The sequence below is a fragment of the Cebus imitator genome, unplaced genomic scaffold, assembly GCF_001604975.1.
Source record: "Cebus imitator isolate Cc_AM_T3 unplaced genomic scaffold, Cebus_imitator-1.0 Scaffold8, whole genome shotgun sequence".
Lineage (NCBI taxonomy): Eukaryota > Metazoa > Chordata > Mammalia > Primates > Cebidae > Cebus > Cebus imitator.
The window spans coordinates 4586761-4605828 of record NW_016107323.1 but is presented as its reverse complement, the minus strand read 5'-3'; the positions used below and the strand labels follow the sequence as shown (position 1 = coordinate 4605828).

The 19068-nt window shown below is 48.2% G+C and overlaps 1 protein-coding gene across 4 annotated transcripts in view; it reads right to left on the bottom strand.

The window, feature by feature from the left end:
• BTBD11 (BTB domain containing 11) overlaps window positions 1-19068 on the bottom strand; it is a 348391-nt gene that overhangs the window by 72257 nt on the left and 257066 nt on the right. For all 4 annotated transcript variants that reach the window (XM_017541032.1, XM_017541028.2, XM_037743011.1 and 1 more), the window contains exon 4: window positions 7229-7381. In XM_017541032.1, coding sequence (XP_017396521.1) covers window positions 7229-7381 — 153 coding nt within the window. The remainder of the gene's footprint in view (window positions 1-7228; window positions 7382-19068) is intronic.

Here is a 19068-nt window from a genome sequence, read left to right as displayed (position 1 = left end):
GTGAAACCCTGTCTCCACTAAAAATACAAAAATTAGCTGGGCATGGTGGCACATGCCTGTAATCTCAGCTACTAGGAGCCTGAGGCAGGAGAATCACTTGAACTGGGAGGTGGAGGTTTTAGTGAGCCAAGATCATGCCACTGCACTCCAGCCTGAGTGACAGAGCAAGACTCTGTCTCACGCAAGCAAACAAACAAACAAATGAACCACACACACAAAAATGGAACTCATTAGTACTTCTCCCACATTGTCCTGTGCCACATTTATTAAATCCATCTCCAGCTATACACACTCCCATGCTAGAAACTTCAGAGGCAACTTTTAATGTAAACATTTGGTGAGGGGCCTCGACAACATAGGCACATGCCACAAAACCCAACAACCAAGTCCGTTTCCCTCCAACCACTGCCTCCCAGTGTTACGGGTTGACATGTGTCCCGAAAAAGATGCGTTAAGTCCTGACTCCTTTTCCATGTCGGCATGACCTCAGTTGGAAATAGGGTCTTTGCAGATATAATCAAATTAAGATGAGGCTATTAAGGTGGGTTTTAACCTAATGACTGCTTTCCTTATAACAAGATGGAAATTTGGACACAGACACAGAGGGGAGCGGGCCATGTGAAGACAGAGGCAGAGACTGGAGTGACGCTGCCACAAGCCAAGGAATGCCTGCGGCCGCCAGAGGCTGGAAAAGTCAAGGATCTCCTTGACTTTAGAGGGAGGCTTTTGAAGGAGCATGGCCCTGTAGCCCATTAGTTTTGTGTTTTTAGCCTCTAGAAAGAGGAGACAATAGATGTCTGTTATTTTAAGCCAGCCAGTATGCGGCACTTTGTAACTGCAGCCCTAGGAAACTGATACTCCAGCTTCCCAATTCCCCTCTTTGGAGACCACTCTGGTTATCTGTTTCTTATCCCCCCTTCCAGAGACAGCCTAACCATGTACCGCAGATACACATGTGTATATTTCACACAAGGCCAAAGCTGACACTGCATACCCTGCTATGTATGGATTTTTTTTTTTTTTTTTAATTTGAGAACACCCCAGGACCATCTTTTTTATTGCGATAAAATAGACATAACATCAAATTTATCACTTTAACCATCTTTAAGTGTGCAGATCTGTGCATTGAGTACATTCACATTGTTGTTCGGCCATCCCCATCATCCATCTCCGTCTGAAACTCTGTACCCATTAAACACTCACTCCCCATTCCTGCTGCCCCACCACCAGCGCCACTAGGACAATTTATCACTCCCTCTTCCTGACATTCATCACCAAGTCCTGCTGCTTCTGCCTTCTCTGTTGCTCTTGCATCCTCCCCTTTCTCCATCCTCACTGCTCCTGCCTTCCTCCAGCTGACAGCATCCCACGTGAATCATGTGTCCCTCCCTCCTCACTTCCTCTCCACCCCCATACCCTCTATCCTCGCTCCCCTGTCCCTGCCCACCTCAGCCCACTGTCCACAATGCCAGCAGCCCCTCTTTCTAAAATATAGATCTGTTTTCATTTCCTTGTTTACAAATCTGCGGTAGCCCCTACCCCCAGCAGGATACTGTCAAAAGTTCTTTCTCATGGCATAAAAAACCTCCCATGGTGAGTTCGGCCCTGCCTTCAGCTCTGTATCCAATGCCCGGTGCAGGGCCCAGCCCACGGTGGGTGCTCCCTGTTTGTTGAGCCCTCTGCTCTCTCTGCCTGAATTCCTTGCATTTCCTCCAACAGTTTCCCACCTTGAGGCCTTTGCATATGTGGTGCCCTCTGTGTGGACTTATTTCTCTAATGCTTTTTTTCCCTTTCCTGTTTTCGCCTTCTCCACCTGATACATTTGTTTATTCTTCAGAATTTCAATCAAATGGTACCTCTGCAGGGAGGTCATTTCTTGTTCCCTCAAACTTAGATCTCTACTGACCTCTCTAGAGCAGTCCCCACATTCTTCTGTAATTACTTGTGGGCCTCTCTGCCCACTTCCCACCCAGCTAAGCACAGAGCAGGCCAGCAGACAGCAGGTGCTCCATACATGCTCGCTGAGTGCAAGGCACTAGCCTGGCTCCTGGAGCAGGCTCCGCGGCCTGTTCCTGACTCTGTTAAGTGAGGACAGTTGAGCCCCAAAGCAGCTCCCCAGGGATCAGGGAGAGGGCAGTTTCTCTGTTTTCTGGGAGGCGCTAATGCATTGACATCAGTTCGGGGGAGGCAGCGGCTCCAAATGGGTCAGCACGGGGCCGTGGCGTGGAGTGTGATGTCTGCTAGAGGTGAAGAAGGGGTTGGCAGCCCAGCCAGAGAGTCTGTAGGGAGCTGCAGAATTTGTCCCGGGCCAGTGAAGGACAAGGGCATTCAAAGAGAGAGAAGAGAGCAGTTTCTGACTCTATGAGAGGCTGGGAGCTTTCTAAGGCCTCACAGAGCCACATGCTAGGCCCAGGTGCTCAGCCTCTGCAGGTGACCTGTGGAGGGAAAGATGGGGGAGGCCTGAAGTCTGAATTCAGGGTCAGCGTGTGGACACGACGGGGGGAAACGGCTGGTGCAGATGTAGCTCTAGATGACTTATGGATAGCCATAAGCCCCTTGCCCCATAAGATGCCAAGGAAAGGAAGCTCCTGCTTCCTTTAAAGCAGGAGCATGACACTGTCCCTGCTCCTGTAAGGTCCCGAGGGGCTCTCTGAACACCTGATGGACATGTCCCTCCCTCCTCACTTCCTCTCTACCCCATACCCTCTTTTGTTTTCTTTGTGGAACTCATGCTGTGTGAGATCATCTTGCTCATTTGTTTGCTATTGTTTACCATCTGCATCACCCCAGTGACATTTAAGTCCTGGGGACTCCATGTCTTCTGAGCCCAGAATAAGATCAGGTGCCACACAGATCTGAGGATGGAATGGATGGTAACTTCTGACAGTAAAGGTTGGAATTCCCCTTATCTGGATGACCTTCTTCCCAAAGGGCCACAGAGGTTGTCCGGTGTGGGCCGGGCAGGCCTCAGCACCCCATTCATCTTTGGTAAATGAACCTGAACTTCCAGCTGCCATTATAGAGCTGTATAGGAAAAGTGCTGTTGAGGCCCAGCCTTCACCTTAGGATCCAGTTTGGCCCACACCACACAAGTAACAAAATCTGTCAGCCTCAAAAGGTGCCCAGGGACCTGGGAAGGATTGAAAGTAGCAGGTCAGAGATTGGTATAATTCGTTAAATTCATCCTTGACCCCCACCAAGTTTCCCCAGCCCATAAGGCAGCTGTTACTACCATCTTCACAGAGGATGAACCAAGTCCTGTGAGATGGGGAGGAGACTTGCCCAAGGTCACCTGCTAGAAAGCAGCAGACCCAGATGAGAACATCTGTGTGGGGACTGGCACTTAGTAGGTCCTCAATAAATATAAGAGAGTGAAGTCAAGAATGCAGTGACTCAGGCCTCCTGAGGTCCATTCTAGTATTCTTTGCACCTTACCACCCGTAAACTTTTCCATTCTGGGAAAGCTCAAAATCTGGTTTACATTTCAGAAACGTTTACAAAAAGAGTAAGCATTTTCTGGAATAAACTTGTGGTTCAAAGAGCCCCCAAATCCTGTTGATAGGTACCATTTATCAGCTAAGAGAAGGCTTAAGAACACCCCTGACAACCTTTATTTTAACACAGTTTTCAATCCAGAGCAGAAAAATGGCCTCTTATACAAGGAAAACAACAGTATTTACTCTGTGTATTTCTGAAGTGTTTCAAAACCAGTAATTAAGAAAACATAAGAAACCCTGTCAAATGTATTAACTGCTCTTTTCTTCCCTATCACCACCCTCCCCTCTCCCTCACCTTCCAAAGAACAAGAAAAAGAAAAAAAAAAGGGAGAATTCACCAGGTTTGAATTATCTGATACTTTAATTAAGGAAGAATAAATGAGGTCACCACCGTGAGCTTAGAAATACAGCCTCATGGAACGGAATTCCTTTTTGAATAAACCTGATCAGCATGGTAAGACTTTCCCATAGCTGCATAAAGACAAAAGCTGAGCTCTGGCAGCTTTTGATCAAGGTCACTCTGAAAATCAATGGCAGTGCCAGCATCAGACCCGGGAATCCTTGACTCTGGTCTCTCTGTCCCGGCTGGTATCCAAGCTGCCTCCCACCAGGAAATCTCGACCAGCTGGTAGGTAATTATATGTGCTAATAGTCACTGTCACTCCAGCCACCAACACTGCGTCCCAAGTTCCTGCATTTGTTAGAACACCAAACTGCCTTCCCCTTTCTAGGGCTGTTTATTTAGAGGGAAGGAGCTCAGTTCTGACTGACTTAGAACCAGGAGCCCACCTGGCAACTTCTTAAATGAATGTCTGGGAGGGGAGAGAGGCAAGGAGACTATATTTTTACCATATTTGCCAAGTCCTCCATTCTAGACCTGCTCTGCCTCACAGCAGCTGTGTGACCTTGGACCAGTCTCATAACCTGAACGGGCCTCAGCCTTCTTATCTGTAAAATGGGATAATAAAGGCTGTCTTGCACAGTTGTTGGGGACAGCTATGTACACGCCACAAGGACTGTGAGCGTAAAGAACAGGGTAGGTCCCTGGTATCTATCTGTTGGGTGTCTTGAGTGAACAAAACTTTGATCCTGTTATCTGCAAAATGGAGACAGTAATTCCTTCTTCATGTCACATTAAATGAGATTAGAAAATATACGTGTAGGTGTATCTATATGTTGATTAGTCTGAAAAATAAGTATTCTTTTTAAACGAAATGGTTTATCCTTTCATTTCCTGAATTTTTTGTAGCTAACAGAAGTTGTAAATCCAACACTTATTATTTAGGTAAGCTAACTGAATATTTTAGTTGTCTCTTTGAAGATGATTTCCAAATCGGATGAAAATTTAGCTCGAACGATCAATTAGTATATTTTCTGTATACAAAACACCATTCAGGAGACAAATAAGTCAAGAATGAAGAGATAAATAACTGAAAAGAGCCCAGGGACTCAGAGGAACCGACTTCTCTGCTCCTCTGTGCATTCCCGCCTGCGTGCACATCACACTCACATCCATACTGAAACTGAAATCCTTGGTGTGACTGCCAGAATGACACACACTTGGTCGCTAGACCATGCAGAAACAGCTCTGTGCTGGAGGAAGGGCGCAGAGATGGACAGTGGCCCCTGAGGCTCAGTCTACACAGTTGTGAAAAGGGACAGAGCTATCCAAAGAGGATTATCAGTGTCCTCCGAGAGGGTTTGTCTAGGTCTAGGGTGAGGGAGCAGAAGAATGACACACGGCTCTATCAGTGGGTCTCTGGGCGTGATATCTGGCTCCCAACTCTGTCACTTACCATCTGTGTGATGTTGGCAGACTTACCTAATGTCCCTAAGCCTTGATTTCCTCCTCTGTAAAATGGGGCAGCACTGCTTTTCCTGGATACCAATGTTTGTTTTGAGACTCTCATGAGAATGTATTAAAGCCTTTCCAAAATTACAGAGCAATACCTAAGCAGGGGCCTCCTTATTAGTTCAGTGGTAGTGGAGACTTGGGGACTTTAGCTAACAATGACCACTTTGTAGGCACTTATCTCCTTTCAGGCATTGTTTGTATGGATACTGCATGTTCATGACCCCACTTTGTGCTCATGCCAACTTCTAGGCAGAGCTCCTATTAATACTTCCACGTGACTCATGGGAAAACTAAGGTCCAGAGAGGTTAACTAGCTTGTCCAAGGCTGCACAGTTAATAACTCCACCGGTGGGATCTGGACCCAGGCAATGGAACCCTGGAGCCCAGGCTCCTAACTTTTAAGCTGTGGGTCTCCTGAAGGTAAGACAAACAAGGAACACTTTGTCAGTTAGCATTAAGAAAACATCTGACTTTCCCTGTTACCCAGCAGCCCCGGGCTTCCTGCAAAAGGGGAACAGGAGCTGCAAAGGCCTCCAGGGTCGAGAGGAGGACAATGAGCAGGAGTGCCGGGAGTGACCCTGCAGGCAGAATGTCCTCCCCATCCCTGAAAACAGGAGGCAGGACAATCTGGTGGCAGAGGCTAGATTTAGAATAGGACCACAGGAATCTCTTACTTGGCACCTCTACCTACAAGCTGTCCCACCAATGGCTTCCTAATCTGTAAAATGGGAAGATTATGCCAACCTCATGACGCTGCTTCGGGGATTAAAGGAGAGAAATCTTTCGTTGCAATTGATAATCAGCACAGAGTAGGTTCTCAGTGAGTGGCTGCTCCCTCACCTCTCCCTGAGATGGGCTATTATTGTAGGTAACAAAGTGCAAGGCATGGAGGCACAGCCAGAAAGAGCCTAGACAAAAATCTGAAGGCAGGAAAGCTCAGTGGTTAGAATTATGAGCCCAGGGCTCTGGGCTGCCTGAAGTCACATCCTGACTTTATTATTTACTACTATTGTGATTTTGAGCATTGTATTTGACCTATCTGTGCCTTAGTTTCCCTACCTTTGAAGTGAGCTTAATAACAGGACCTACTTCACAGGATTTGGGAAATATTAATCTGTGTAAAGCACTCAGAACAGTGCTAGGCATGTGGTAAACTCCACTAAACGCTAAAATTATGAGTTTGACCAGCTCTCCGCATGTTCTTGGGCTCTAGGCCTTCAGGGGGCTGTTTCATGCTGCAAACTCTCCACGCACACGCGCACACACGCGCGCACGCCCCACTGGGTTTCTGTGCTTTTTGCATTTAAAGCCAGATTATGACTCACCTGAGTGAGTTCTTTTATATCTCTTGCTTTGGCTCAAAATGAGCACCCACGCATGGGGCCCCAGAGTGGCCCATGAGTAATTCCCACCTTGATGGAGGACAGCCCTGGATACAGGCCTGAGGAATGCAGAGACGACCACTCCATCCTCACGCAGGTGAGAACGCAGAGGCGCTCTCTGACCCAGCCAGAATTTCACTCTGCAAGGGTTGGTTAATAAAACTGCAGGAAGACCGGATTTTACTGGGAGAGGAGAGAGAAAAAGAGACGGAGAAGCTAGGCGCAGAGAGAACAGTCAGAAGCCACACCAGCATCTGTAATCTAAGAACCGGACCCTCCTCCACGGGCCTCGGCGCGTTCCCTTTCATCCCTGCAACTCCAGGGACCTGCTTATTGTTCAGCCCGCGTCTGCCGCTTCAACCAGGGAGCCTCCACCCCGGCGCTGCCGAGGTGTGCGGGGCGCAGGCTGCCCCGCGGGGCTCTGATTGGAGGGGTGGCGGCTGCGAGCCCCGAGCCTTCCCTCCCCCGCCGCCCACCGCCCGCCCCCGCCCTACCTGAGCTGGCGCGGCTCGCAGTCCACGCCGGGCAGCAGCAGCCGGGCCGCCTGGCGGACGTCGTCGCTGTCCATGGAGAAGCTGCGGCGGTGGCCGGCGTGCGCCACGGCTACCCGGATCCACTCCATCAGCGGCGGCAGCACGAGGAAGGGCCTGCGGTGGGAGGAGGGAGCCGGAGACGTGCGTTAGTGCCTCCCTGGAGGCAGGGGCTGCTGGCTCGGCCCCACCCCCTGCTCGGGCGGATCCCCCTCCGCCCCCCGACTCCCCAGCCCACTCCCCGCTTTCCCCGGAGACCCTGCCTCTGAATTCCAGAGTAGTGGGAGAGCCTTTGGAGACATCCGGACCGCACCGGTGACCCCGGGGCAAGCTCTCTGGAATCCTTGGGCCTCAGTTTCTTCATCTGTAATCTGGGGATAATGTGACTAGGAAGGGCTAGGAGGTAACTGATCTGGGGATGTTATCCCTCTCGGTGATCATGTGAACATAAGGATGAGTCACTTGAAGCACCAAGCGCAGGGTCTGGAGCGGCGGAAAACCAATCAGCGCCCCGTGTTATTTCTATTTGGGGCTCCCTGATTGTGGGCCCAAGCCTAAGGTGTCCTCCAGCGCTCCCTTCCCATCCTCAGCCTGGTCCCTGTCGTCTTTCTGGGTCTCTTTCAGGCTTCAGCTGTGCCCAGGCAACATGCTGCCAAAAGGCTTTCGCACCTGGAAAAGGCTCTCTAAAGAGAGCCAGGTTAACAGGCAGCCTTCCCCAAGACCCAGCCAGGCTGGGCAGCCACCCAGTAGCGCCCACAATTCGAGGCTCTTTGGACTTTGGTCACACCCCTGAAAATCTGAGAGTCTCAAGTTCCCAGCCTGCTAATGGTATCTTAGCAGCCTGCTGTAATGCCTATGACCGAAGGACAACTTTCTAAGTGCCCTGCATTTGTGCCATCTTCCTATTTCTTCCAGTGATTATAACATTTGTCCTTACATTAGGATTACTGGAAAAGGTATAGAAAAAATAATGACATTTGAGTCCTGTCCCAGGGATTCTGATTTAATTGGTATTAGAGTGTGGCTGGATACAGGTAATTGGGTTTTTTTGTTTGTTTGTTTTTTAGATGGAGTCTTGCACTGTTGCCAGGCTGGAGTATAGTGGTGTGATCTTGGCTTACTGCAACCTCTGCCTCCCGGGTTCAAGCGATTCTTCTGTCTCAGCCTCCCGAGTAGCTGGGACTACAGGTGCACACCACCACGCCCAGCTAAGTTTTGTATTTTTAGTAGAGACGGGGTTTCACCATGTTGACCAAGATGATCTCGATCTCTTGACCTCATAATCTGCCCACCTCCGCCTCCCAAAGTGCTGGGATTATAGGTGTGAGCCACCACACCCAGCCAGGTACAGGTAGTTTTTAAAACCTCACCATGTGAATTTAATGTGCATCAGAATTATCTGGAGGACTTGTTAAAATACAAACTGCTGGGTCTCCTTCCCAGAGTTTCTGATTTAGTAGATCAGGAGAGGTACCCAAGAACTGCATTCCTGACTAGTTCCTGTACAGATGCTGCTGGTCTGAGGACCACATTTTCAAAGAACTTCTGCTCTAAAGTCATCATGAGAGGGCCTGGGAACCATCTGGCTCTATATCCAGAGATGCTGATTGTGTTAGAGTCCAAGAACATAATTTTAATAGGCAGCCCCTGGGATTCTGATTTAGATGGCCCAAGGACCACATTTTGAATAACATACTGTGTAGATCCAAAAGGTTTCCTGCCATTCAGCAGGGGTCAGACTAGTGTGAAGCCCGTGGGGTTCCCTGGGTGCAACTGAAGGAGGCCAGGTTGTACAAATATGTTCTGGGCATGTCCCTCGCCTCCCCCCACCCTGGTGCTGCCCTTCAGTCCAGCATGGCTGCTCTGGCATTGAGAAGAGAATGACAGGCAGATGGGCTTACAAGTCAGCCAGCCCCTTTGAGAAATGCAGATGTCACGAGCTTCCCAGAAAGTTTTTGGTGGCAGGTGCCAGGCTTCCTAAAATCAGATCTATTTATCTGATGCTAATAATATTCAGCTGCTCAGCCATTTACATCCATCTCAGTTAATCTCATTCATGGTCTCATCTGAATGCCTAGGACCAACCTCTGGTTAGTTATGATTATGCCCATTTCATTGATCAGAAGAATGATGTTGATCCAGGTTAAGTACTGTGGCCTGGATCACAAGACTAGCAAGAACTGGGAGTCGGACCGAAGTTATTTGACTGCATAGTTTGTGTGCAGAAACCCCATGTGACATTGACATTCTCTTGTTCACCTTTATAGCATGCACTCTGTTACCCAGCATGCACCTGTCATCCCAGGGGAGCTGATCAGGCAATGGACTCTTGCTGGCATGCGATGGACTCATCCTGTGCATGCAGCTCAGCCTCCTGTCTATAAGGCTTCGAGTCCTTTAAAAATCCACATCCCATTTAACCTTCAAACCACAGGCTAAAATGCCATTTCTCCCTAGACTTTCCTCCTGACTTTACCCACTTGAATCCCTTGCACTGTGGGCCCCGCCCCAGAGGACTCCTCTGGCCTTACCCACTGCCTCTGCAAATGCCCCATTAGAATGTAAACTCCACCAGGGCAGGGAACTGGGACTTCTTGGATCACTGCTCCAGCCATAGCCCCAGGACGGTGCCTGGCAGACAGCAGGCACTTAATAAATATTTGCTCATGACACAGACTAAGATTTACCAATTTCTCACTGGGTGAAACTGATAAAATTGAGTTTCTGGACCTGTGGACCTATCTGTGGGGCAGACTCTCAGGGATTTTCTGCCTCAATCAGTCTGCTTCTTAGGCTGTCTCCCTCATTCTCTCACTCTCTCCATCACCTAAACTGAATTAGGCCCTCAATAAACACACACTGACTTGAAATTGAATTGGATTCTACTGTCTCAGGTGAACAGAACTTATTTTTGTCAGTGTCTCCATCACTGTTGGAAACTAGCCCCAAGTGCTCAGAGGACTCCTCTCTGGGTTATGTTTCAGAGGCGCCTCTCCACATCATTCCTTTGCTCAGTGGCCCCAAAACACAGTCCACAACCCTGAGTCCCTGGGGGGCTGCATCTCCATCACAGAACTGCCCTTGGGCTGCTGCCTTTCATGTGAGATGCCAAGCGAGGCCCAGGGCACACAGCCAATGCCTGGTGAATGCCAAAGAATAGCAATAAGAGGCTCTGCTGCCTTCAAAATAACACCTATACCAAGACAGCTGGCAAGCCCCGGAATGAGACACATTGAACCCCAGGATTCCAGCCTCTCCTGGAATTTTCTAGGTACCTATTCTCTCCTTTCAACGTCGCCTTCTTTTCGTCACTCTGACCTTAATAGTTTATAAGCTCATGAATTCTTTGCTAGGAACTCATTTAAAAATCTTCTTATCTTGTCTACTCAGAGAGGAAAAAATGGCATTATTTGTGATGTGCTCTTTGGAGGAATTGGAGATGGGAAATAATTTGAGGACTTTGAGTTGAGGAGAGGGTGGAGAATGCTGAAGAAAAAAATCTTGCATTCTCTTTATATATATATTTTTAAGAGAACAATGTTCCACTGGTTGTCTTCTTTATTCTGAAGTTGTTTGCAGTGACTAAAACCCAAAAGAAGCATGAGGAGCTCATGGTTTAGTGAAGTGGTTCTCAGACTTCATTGAACGTCAGAATCACATGGAGAGCTTGTTAATCAACGGCCATGATTTTACACCCAGAGTTTGGGTCCAGTAGGTCTTGGGGTAGGGCATGGGCATCTGCATTCTGAATGAGCTACCCTGGAAATTCTGGAGCAAGCCAGGTTTGTTCATCCCCAACCAGGTGGCCTGAGATGAACAGAGGAGGGAGATGGTCCATTCAAGCAGGACAGTGGCCATCTACATCTTCACTGTGGTGTTAGGAAATGTATGCAGGGTGGGACTGGAGGCTTTGGAAGGAAAGAGAAAGCCCTGATGGGTTTCCTGCAGGGTAAAGTCAGCAAGTCAGCTCAGGAAGGTCATTGAATCCAGACTCAGGTAGGAGACAGAGACCATACACAGACACGGCCTTTCTCTGAAATGGTGAAGAGAGAGCTGGTGATGAGGCTGATCACCCGGCAAGGAAAAGGAGTTTGGCTGGGGAGTCTGGGTACTAGAAAGGTTGTTATGGGACGTTTGGGATTCTGCAGAACTGAATCCCAGCCCTGGATCTGCCAGTAACTCACTGGAGGGCTTCTCTGGCTCATCAACGTTTTGGCCTTCAGCATCTTCACTGTAAAGTGGGGTGGGTTTGGATCAAATGGTCTGTTTCAGAGCTCAGCAAACATTTTCTGTAAAAGGCTAGCTGGTAAGTATGTTAGGCTTTATGGGCCATATGGTCAGTCTCTGTTGCTACTGCTCAACTCTACCACTGCAGTGAGAAAGCAGAAGCAGCCCAAATGATACACAAACGGAGTTTGGCTGTGTTCCAATAAAACTTTATTTACAGATTCAGATGGTAGGTCAGAGGTGGCTACCATTAGCCTGTTTGCTTCTTTCCAATGCTAGTGTTCTTTGATTCTATTGGAAAAGCCAGTTGCTGGGGGCTTAGGAAGCATCTGGTGTGTGGAGCAGGGAAGATGGAGAGAAGACCACGAAGGTCCTAGTGATAGGACAGAAACTTTAGGGGAGATCAGAAGATGGAACCCTCCCACAAAGGGGTCATGGTTGGACATGGGGACTATTGAGCCACAGGCATATCCAGAGGTAGTAGATTAAAAGGTATTAAGGCCGGGCGCGGTGGCTCAAGCCTGTAATCCCAGCACTTTGGGAGGCCGAGGCGGGTGGATCACGAGGTCAAGAGATCGAGACCATCCTGGTCAACAAGGTGAAACCCCGTCTCTACTAAAAATACAAAAAATTAGCTGGGCATGGTGGCACGTGCCTGTAATCCCAGCTACTCAGGAGGCTGAGGCAGGAGAATTGCCTGAACCCAGGAGGCGGAGGTTGCGGTGAGCCGAGATCGCGCCATTGCACTCCAGCCTGGGTAACAAGAGCGAAACTCTGTCTCAAAAAAAAAAAAAAGGTATTAAAAGGGTTGCTGAGGAAGAAGTTGGAGACATGGTAAAGAATGTGGAGTAGGTGCGGAACCTAGGAGTGAGAACATCCATGGGCTCAGGAATTCATATCATATGCTAAACTCCTTGTTCTGGGGTTCAGAGAAAATAGCTGTTGTTATGGGCTGAACGTGCTTCCCCAAATTCCTATGTAGAAGCCCTAACTCCTGGTACTCAGAATGTGCCTGTATTTGGAGAGAGAGAGCCTTTGAAGAGGTAATGAAGTTAAAATGAGGCCATTAGAGTGGCCCTAATCCAGTCTGACTGGTGTCCTTAGAAGAAGAGGAGATTAGGACACAAGAGACAGCAGGGTTGGGTGTGCGCCATGGGGCAAGGGGGTGGCCATGCACGCCCAGGAGAGTGGCCTCGGAGGAAGACAGCCCTGCCAGCAGCTTGATCTGGGGCTTCCAGCCTCCAGAATGGGGAGTAAATCAATTTCTGTCGTTTAAGCCACCTAGTCTGTGACATTTTGTTATGGCAGCCCCAGCAAACTAATATACCTGAGGTTTGACATTTTGAAGAAAACTTGAGCAAAGGGTCCCTAAACCAAGAAACCCTGTTTTGAGGTTTCAGTCAGCAGCAGAGGGGCTTCAACTGGAAGCGCAAACTCTTTATAAAGCTGATGGTGTTTGGTTTCCTTCGACCTAGTGCAATAGGGGATGGGATCAAAGCCATCTGAGGATTGTACAGTGCTGTGGTTAGCAGCATGGGCTTTGGAGAGAGACTGACTGGAACTGGGTTCTAGCTCTACTTCTAGCAGTGGGACCTTGAACAAGATATTTCAATTGTCATGCCTCAGTTCCCTCGTTGGGAAAATGGGGATAATAATAGCATCCACTTCAGAGGCTGTGGTTGGCTAAAGAATGCCCCCCACCCCTAACCCAAGATGTCCACCTAGAACCTGTGAAAGCTGCTTTATCTGGCTCAACGGACTTTGCACATGTGATTAAGTTCAGGATCCTCCAGGTGAACCCTAACTGCAATCACAAGGGTCTTTATAAAAGGGAGGCAAGAAGGTCAAAGGAGAAAGGAAAAGAAGGAGTGGAAGAGGTTGGAGCAATGAGAGGAAGAGGCCATGAGCCGGGGAATGCAGGCAGCCTCTAGAAGTTGGAAAAGACAAGGAAATTGATAATCTCCCAGAGCCTCCAGAAGGTACCAACCCTGTTTACACCTTGACTTTGGCCCAGTGAGGCTGATTTTTAGACTTCTGGCTGCCAGAACTGTTAAGAGAATGATTTTGTATTGTTTTAAGAATCCATGTGTGTGGCAATTTTTTTACAACAGTCACAGGAACAAATGGACAGAGTTATTGGAAGAACTGAACGGGAATGATGTACATAGCCTGGCACCCGGTACCGAGAAGGTGCTCAGTAAATGGTGGCTGTTATTATCATCACCACCAACATTCTTTTTAGCATCACCCACCTCCTCCCTGCCAGATGCAGGAAAAGGCCTTGCTACACAGAGCGACATGGAGGGACATCCTTGCCTTTTCTTTTCAAATAGATGCAAACTTCTGCAGTTGCTATAGCCTTCCCTTTGTAAATGATGTGGCTGTGACTTTTCATCTTTGTTATTTGTTGAGCGTTTCTTAGACTGGGGAGGAATTTAGATATTTGTGGTTTAGGAAGCTCGTAATTCCAGAGATAGAGTGAAGGAAAAGCAGCTAAATTGATAGTAGACCGTATCCGGCGCTGGTTTCTATAGCAATACTCATTGTAACATCACTGGATCTGTGGGCACCAAAGCCGGGAAGATGGCAAAGTTTAAGAGGTGGCCACAGCTGGTTATTGTAGTGACAGCCTACTGTGCAAGGTGTGGTCCAGCTGTCCATGAGGGCGGTTTCTGCAGATGGCCTGGAGTGGGAGGAGCCAAGGTAGTGTTCTAGGTCAGTGCTTCTTACATGTTTCTATGCCTTTGAATCACCTGGGATCTTGTTAAAATGCAGATTCAATTCAGAGGGTCTGGGGCAAAGCCTGAGATTCTGCATTTCTTTTTTTGAGATGGAGTCCCACTCTGTCACCCAGGCTGGAGTGCAGTGACATGATCTCGGCTCACTGCAACCCTCCGCCTCCCAGGTTCAAGCAATAGCAGCTGGGATCACAGGCATGCGCCATCACACCCAGCTAATTTTGTATTTTTAGTAGAGATGGGGTTTAACCGTGTTGGCCAGGCTCATCTCGAACTCCTGACCTCAGGTGATCCACCTGCCTCGGCCTCCCAAAGTGTTGGTATTACAGGCGTAAGTCACCACATCCAGCCAAAATTCTGCATTTCTAATGAGCTCCTAGGTGATGATGCAACTGCTGGTCTATGAAACATATTTTGAGTAACCAGGACCTACAGAGAATCATGACTCAAGCCAGAAACCAGGGAAGGTAAATTCTGTTATTGTGTTTAAGCAGAAGAAAAAAGGGGTCACAGGCCCAGGATTCAATGGAATAGAAGGAATTGAGCTGGTGCATCAGATTAGCTGAGCCTGGTTCATGAGCTTTTGCCACACTGCAAGTAAGGCTGGGAAAAGCTCTCGCCTGGTGGCTTCTGTTTTTATCATAAAGGTGGGTTCTGTCTCCACCAGGATTCTCATTTAGTCTTCCAACAACCTTATGAAGCCCTTCAGTCTTGGGGAGTTTGTTCTCAACCGGACTATTTTGTATTCATAGCAGTATTTAGTATCATCCTGGGAATATAAACACTTGAGAAAGACACCTTGTGATGTTAATTTTATGTATCTACTTGGCTAGGTTACAGGATTCAGATATTTAGTCAAACGCTAGTCTGGATATAACAGTGAATTTTTAGATGAGATTAACATTTAAATCAGTAGGCTTTGAGTAAAGCAGATTATCTTCCATAATGTGGGTGGGCCTCATCCAAACAGTTGGAGGCATTAAGAGAAAAAAAAGATGGATTTTTCCCCAAATAGGGGATTCTGCCAGCTGAATACATTTGAACTTGAGCTGCAACCTCAACTCTCCTCTGGGTCTTCAGCCTGCTGGCCTACTCTGCAGAGTTTGGACTTGCCAGTATCTAGAGTCATGTGAGCCAATTCCTTAAATCTGTGTGTGTATATAAAATATATTAGCCAGGGCTCTTCAGAGAAACAAAACCAACAGGAGATGTGTGTGTTGATCAGTCTGTCTCTCTGTCCATCTGTCCACTCATCATTTATTCCATCTATCCATCCATCCATCTATTCCACCCACCCATCCATCGATTCATCTACCTAGCCACCCATCCATTCATTCATCCACCCACACATGCATCCATCTATCCATCCATCCATCCATCTATCCATCCATCCATCCATCTACCCACCCATCTATTCCACCCACCTATCCATCGATTCATCCACCTAGCCACCCATCCATTCATCTACTCACACATGCATCCATCCATCCATCCATCCATCCATCCATCCATCCATCCATCCACCCACCCATCTATTCCACCCACCCATCCATCCATTCAGCCACCCAGCCACCCATCCGTTGATTCATCCACCCAGTCACTCATCCATTCATTCCATCCATCGATCCATTGATCCATCCATCCATCCATCCATCCATCCATCCATCCATCCAATCTCCCCTTCTTTCCACCAACACGCACTCACATGATATGGGTTCTGTTCCTCTGGAGAACCCTGACTGACACACATCTGCAGTGGGATTTAGTTGGATGCAGGGACATAGTCTTCTCTTTCCACTGCTGATTCTGCCTCCCTCACCTTCATACACAACTGGCTGAGGCAGGGAGATCCCATGGAGTCAGGCCAGATACCCTGGAGGATGACTTCCCCACATCCTGCCTATGCACAACACACCACTTGGGAACCAGGAATCAGAGGCCTCATGGATAGAGTTAGTGCTTTTAGGGAAAAGTAAGCCATTTTGTACCAAAGTACAAGTCTTTTGCAGTGTGAAGGTCAGCACCACTTATAAGTGATTACATAAATTGCCTGAAATGGGGCAAGTGGGAGAGGGCACAGGTGAGGAGGTGATTTCCACGGATGGTGCCCAGGCGCATGTGACTGACCAAGGAAGCATCTCTGGCTTTCCAGCTGTACATTTTAAGAAGATGACTTAGAGGGCTGAGGGCTGCAAACAGTGCTGAGGACAGGCAGGTCTAGGCAGAGCGAGCAAAAGTGATACATGAATAACAACCTCTGCCCTGCCTGCAAACAGCTGCACGTCCCCTAGCCTTCATTTCCCTTCCCATCCCAGAGACGGATTCCTTTTCTCTTCCCTGCTTCTGCTTCCCTGGGGACGTGGCTCAATCTTTTATCTCCCTGCAGTCCCATGACTTCCACCTCCATCTCCTCTCTGTATGTTTCCCATCGGTATTTAGGCATTCAACACACTCCAGGCTCTCGTAATTTAAATAGGATGTGAGCAAAACTGTAAGAATTCATGGTCCTCCTGGAGCATCAGCCTGGAAGCTCCATCTAGTTCTCTATCTTCAGGGAGCCTCCACATCACCTGGGGAGCCAGTGAAAATGCATGTTCCTGGGTCTGTGCCCATTTGCTTGGCGTATTAGTTTCCTATGGGTGCTGTAGCAGAAGCGCAAACTTGGTGGCTTGAAGCAACAATCTGGTGGCTGTATTTTCGACTTCTGGCCTCTCACAGCTCTGGAGGCCAGAAGTCCCAAATCAAGGTGTTTGCAGGGCTTGCCTTCCCTCCTGGAGATCTAGGGGAGAGTCTGTTCCTTGCCCCTTTCAGCTTTTGGTGGTAGCTAGCATTCCTTGGCTCATGGCTAGTCACTTTAGTCTGTTTCTGTCTTACATCACTTTCTCCCTTTTTGTGTTGAGCATTCCTCTCTCTTAAAAGGATACCTGTGATTAGATACAGGGCCCACTCAAATAATCCAGGAGAATCTCATGTCATAATGGAATCACATTGGCAAAGACCGTTTTTCTTTATAAAGTAGCATTTTCATGTTCTGGGCATTAGGACTTGATCACTTTGGAGTTATTTGTGATTTACCCTGTTGCACTTGGCATCTGCATCTTATCCATTCTCTGTAGGTATTTTCTGATGCCAATCAAAGGCTGAGACACTCAGGTCTAGAGAGTGCCAGCTCTGAACTGCAGGATGCTCAGCAAGCTCAGTGTCCATCACACACCACATGGGGACCAGCCAGCCAGCCTGTGCCTCTCTTCTTTAGCTGCTGCCTGTGCCACAGACCAGCCTGGCTTAAGAAGGCAGAGGCCTCTGTGGCAGGAACCTGATCTCAAATGGGGTAGGATGATGATGGGGCCCAGGATATAAATGGCCCTGGGAGGGGAGCTGCAGCCTCAGAAGTGGAGAAGCCACAGGCTCTGTGTGGGGCTGCCACAAAACACTCCTTGCAGGCTTGGGCACAAAAAAATAAACATCCAGGAGGCAGCAGAGGCTGCACAACTTCATATCCTGGGAAACGTGGCTCTAGAAGCCTAAAAGGGCAGGGCCTGGCCTGGTCAGGGCCAAGTGGCAAAAGCCAGGGTAGGCTCCTAGGGGTCATGTGGGCCTGCTTCTGCCTCCAAAAAAAATGATCATAAAAATTAGCAAAAGGCAGCATTCAGCCTTACAAAGGAAACCCACCATGCCTTCAAATCTGGTGCTGATATGGTAGAAAGTGTATGTTCTCTGAAGATATTTGTGCCCAGGCTTCTTCATTTGCTAGCTGTGGGACCTTGGGCAAACTACTCACCATCTCTGTGCCTCAGTTTCCTCATATGTGAAACAAGGGAATTGTAAGGCCACACCTCAGGATTGTTGTAAAGATTAAGGAGAGAATGTCTGTAAGGTGCTTAGCACATAGTAAATGCTCAACAAACTTAGCTACTATTGAGGGCTTGTTATATAGGTGAAGCAAGGCTCAGAATTTTTCTGATGTTAGCTCATTTGATAACGACAAGAGCCCTAAAGTAACTGCTATTACTAGATAATGAAACAGAGACACAGAGAGGTTATCTAACTTAGCTAAGGGCACACAGCAGTGAAAGGATATACTGCAGGCAACTGGGCTCACAGCCAGGTCTATGACCCATGCATGCTATCATTTCCAGGCAGAGGTTAACAGCATGTGCAAAGGTCCAAAGGCAGCCTGGGGCCTGGTGCTTTGGGGGGGCCTCAGCTTGCTGTGACTGGGGCTGAGATAGAGAGAGCAATGGAAGGAGAGGGACTGGTGGGAGGCAATGCTGGAAAGAGAGGCAGGGGGAGGAGCAGACAGGTTTGGCCTGCAACTTCTGGAATAAAACTGTAACTTCCTAATATTTGTATTCTTCCTCAGATAGGACTGCAGTTGAAAAATACAAAATCAGAAACGTATTTGAAAAGAAACATCAAGAATGGATTGATATCCATTCTCACTGGAAACAAGAAAAAAAAAAAAGGATGGGCTGATAAAAACACCTCTAAGAATGTAAGACTATAGGTTAGCTGTAACCCTTTGTTTAGAAAGTTAGCAAAGAAGAGCCAGGTGCGGTGGCTCACACCTGTAATCCCAGCACCTTGGGAGGCCAAGGTGGGTGGATCACCGGAGGTCAGGAGTTCGAGACCAGCCTGGCCAACATGGTGAAACCCCGCCTCTACCAAAAATACAAAAAATTATTAGCTGGGTGTGGTGGCGCATGCCTGTAGTTCCAGCTACTCAGGAGGTTGAAGCATGAGAATCGCTTGAATCCGGGAGGCAGAGGTTGCAGTGACCTGAGATTGTGCCACTGCACTCCAACCTGGCCGACAGAGTGAGACTCCATCTCAGAAAAA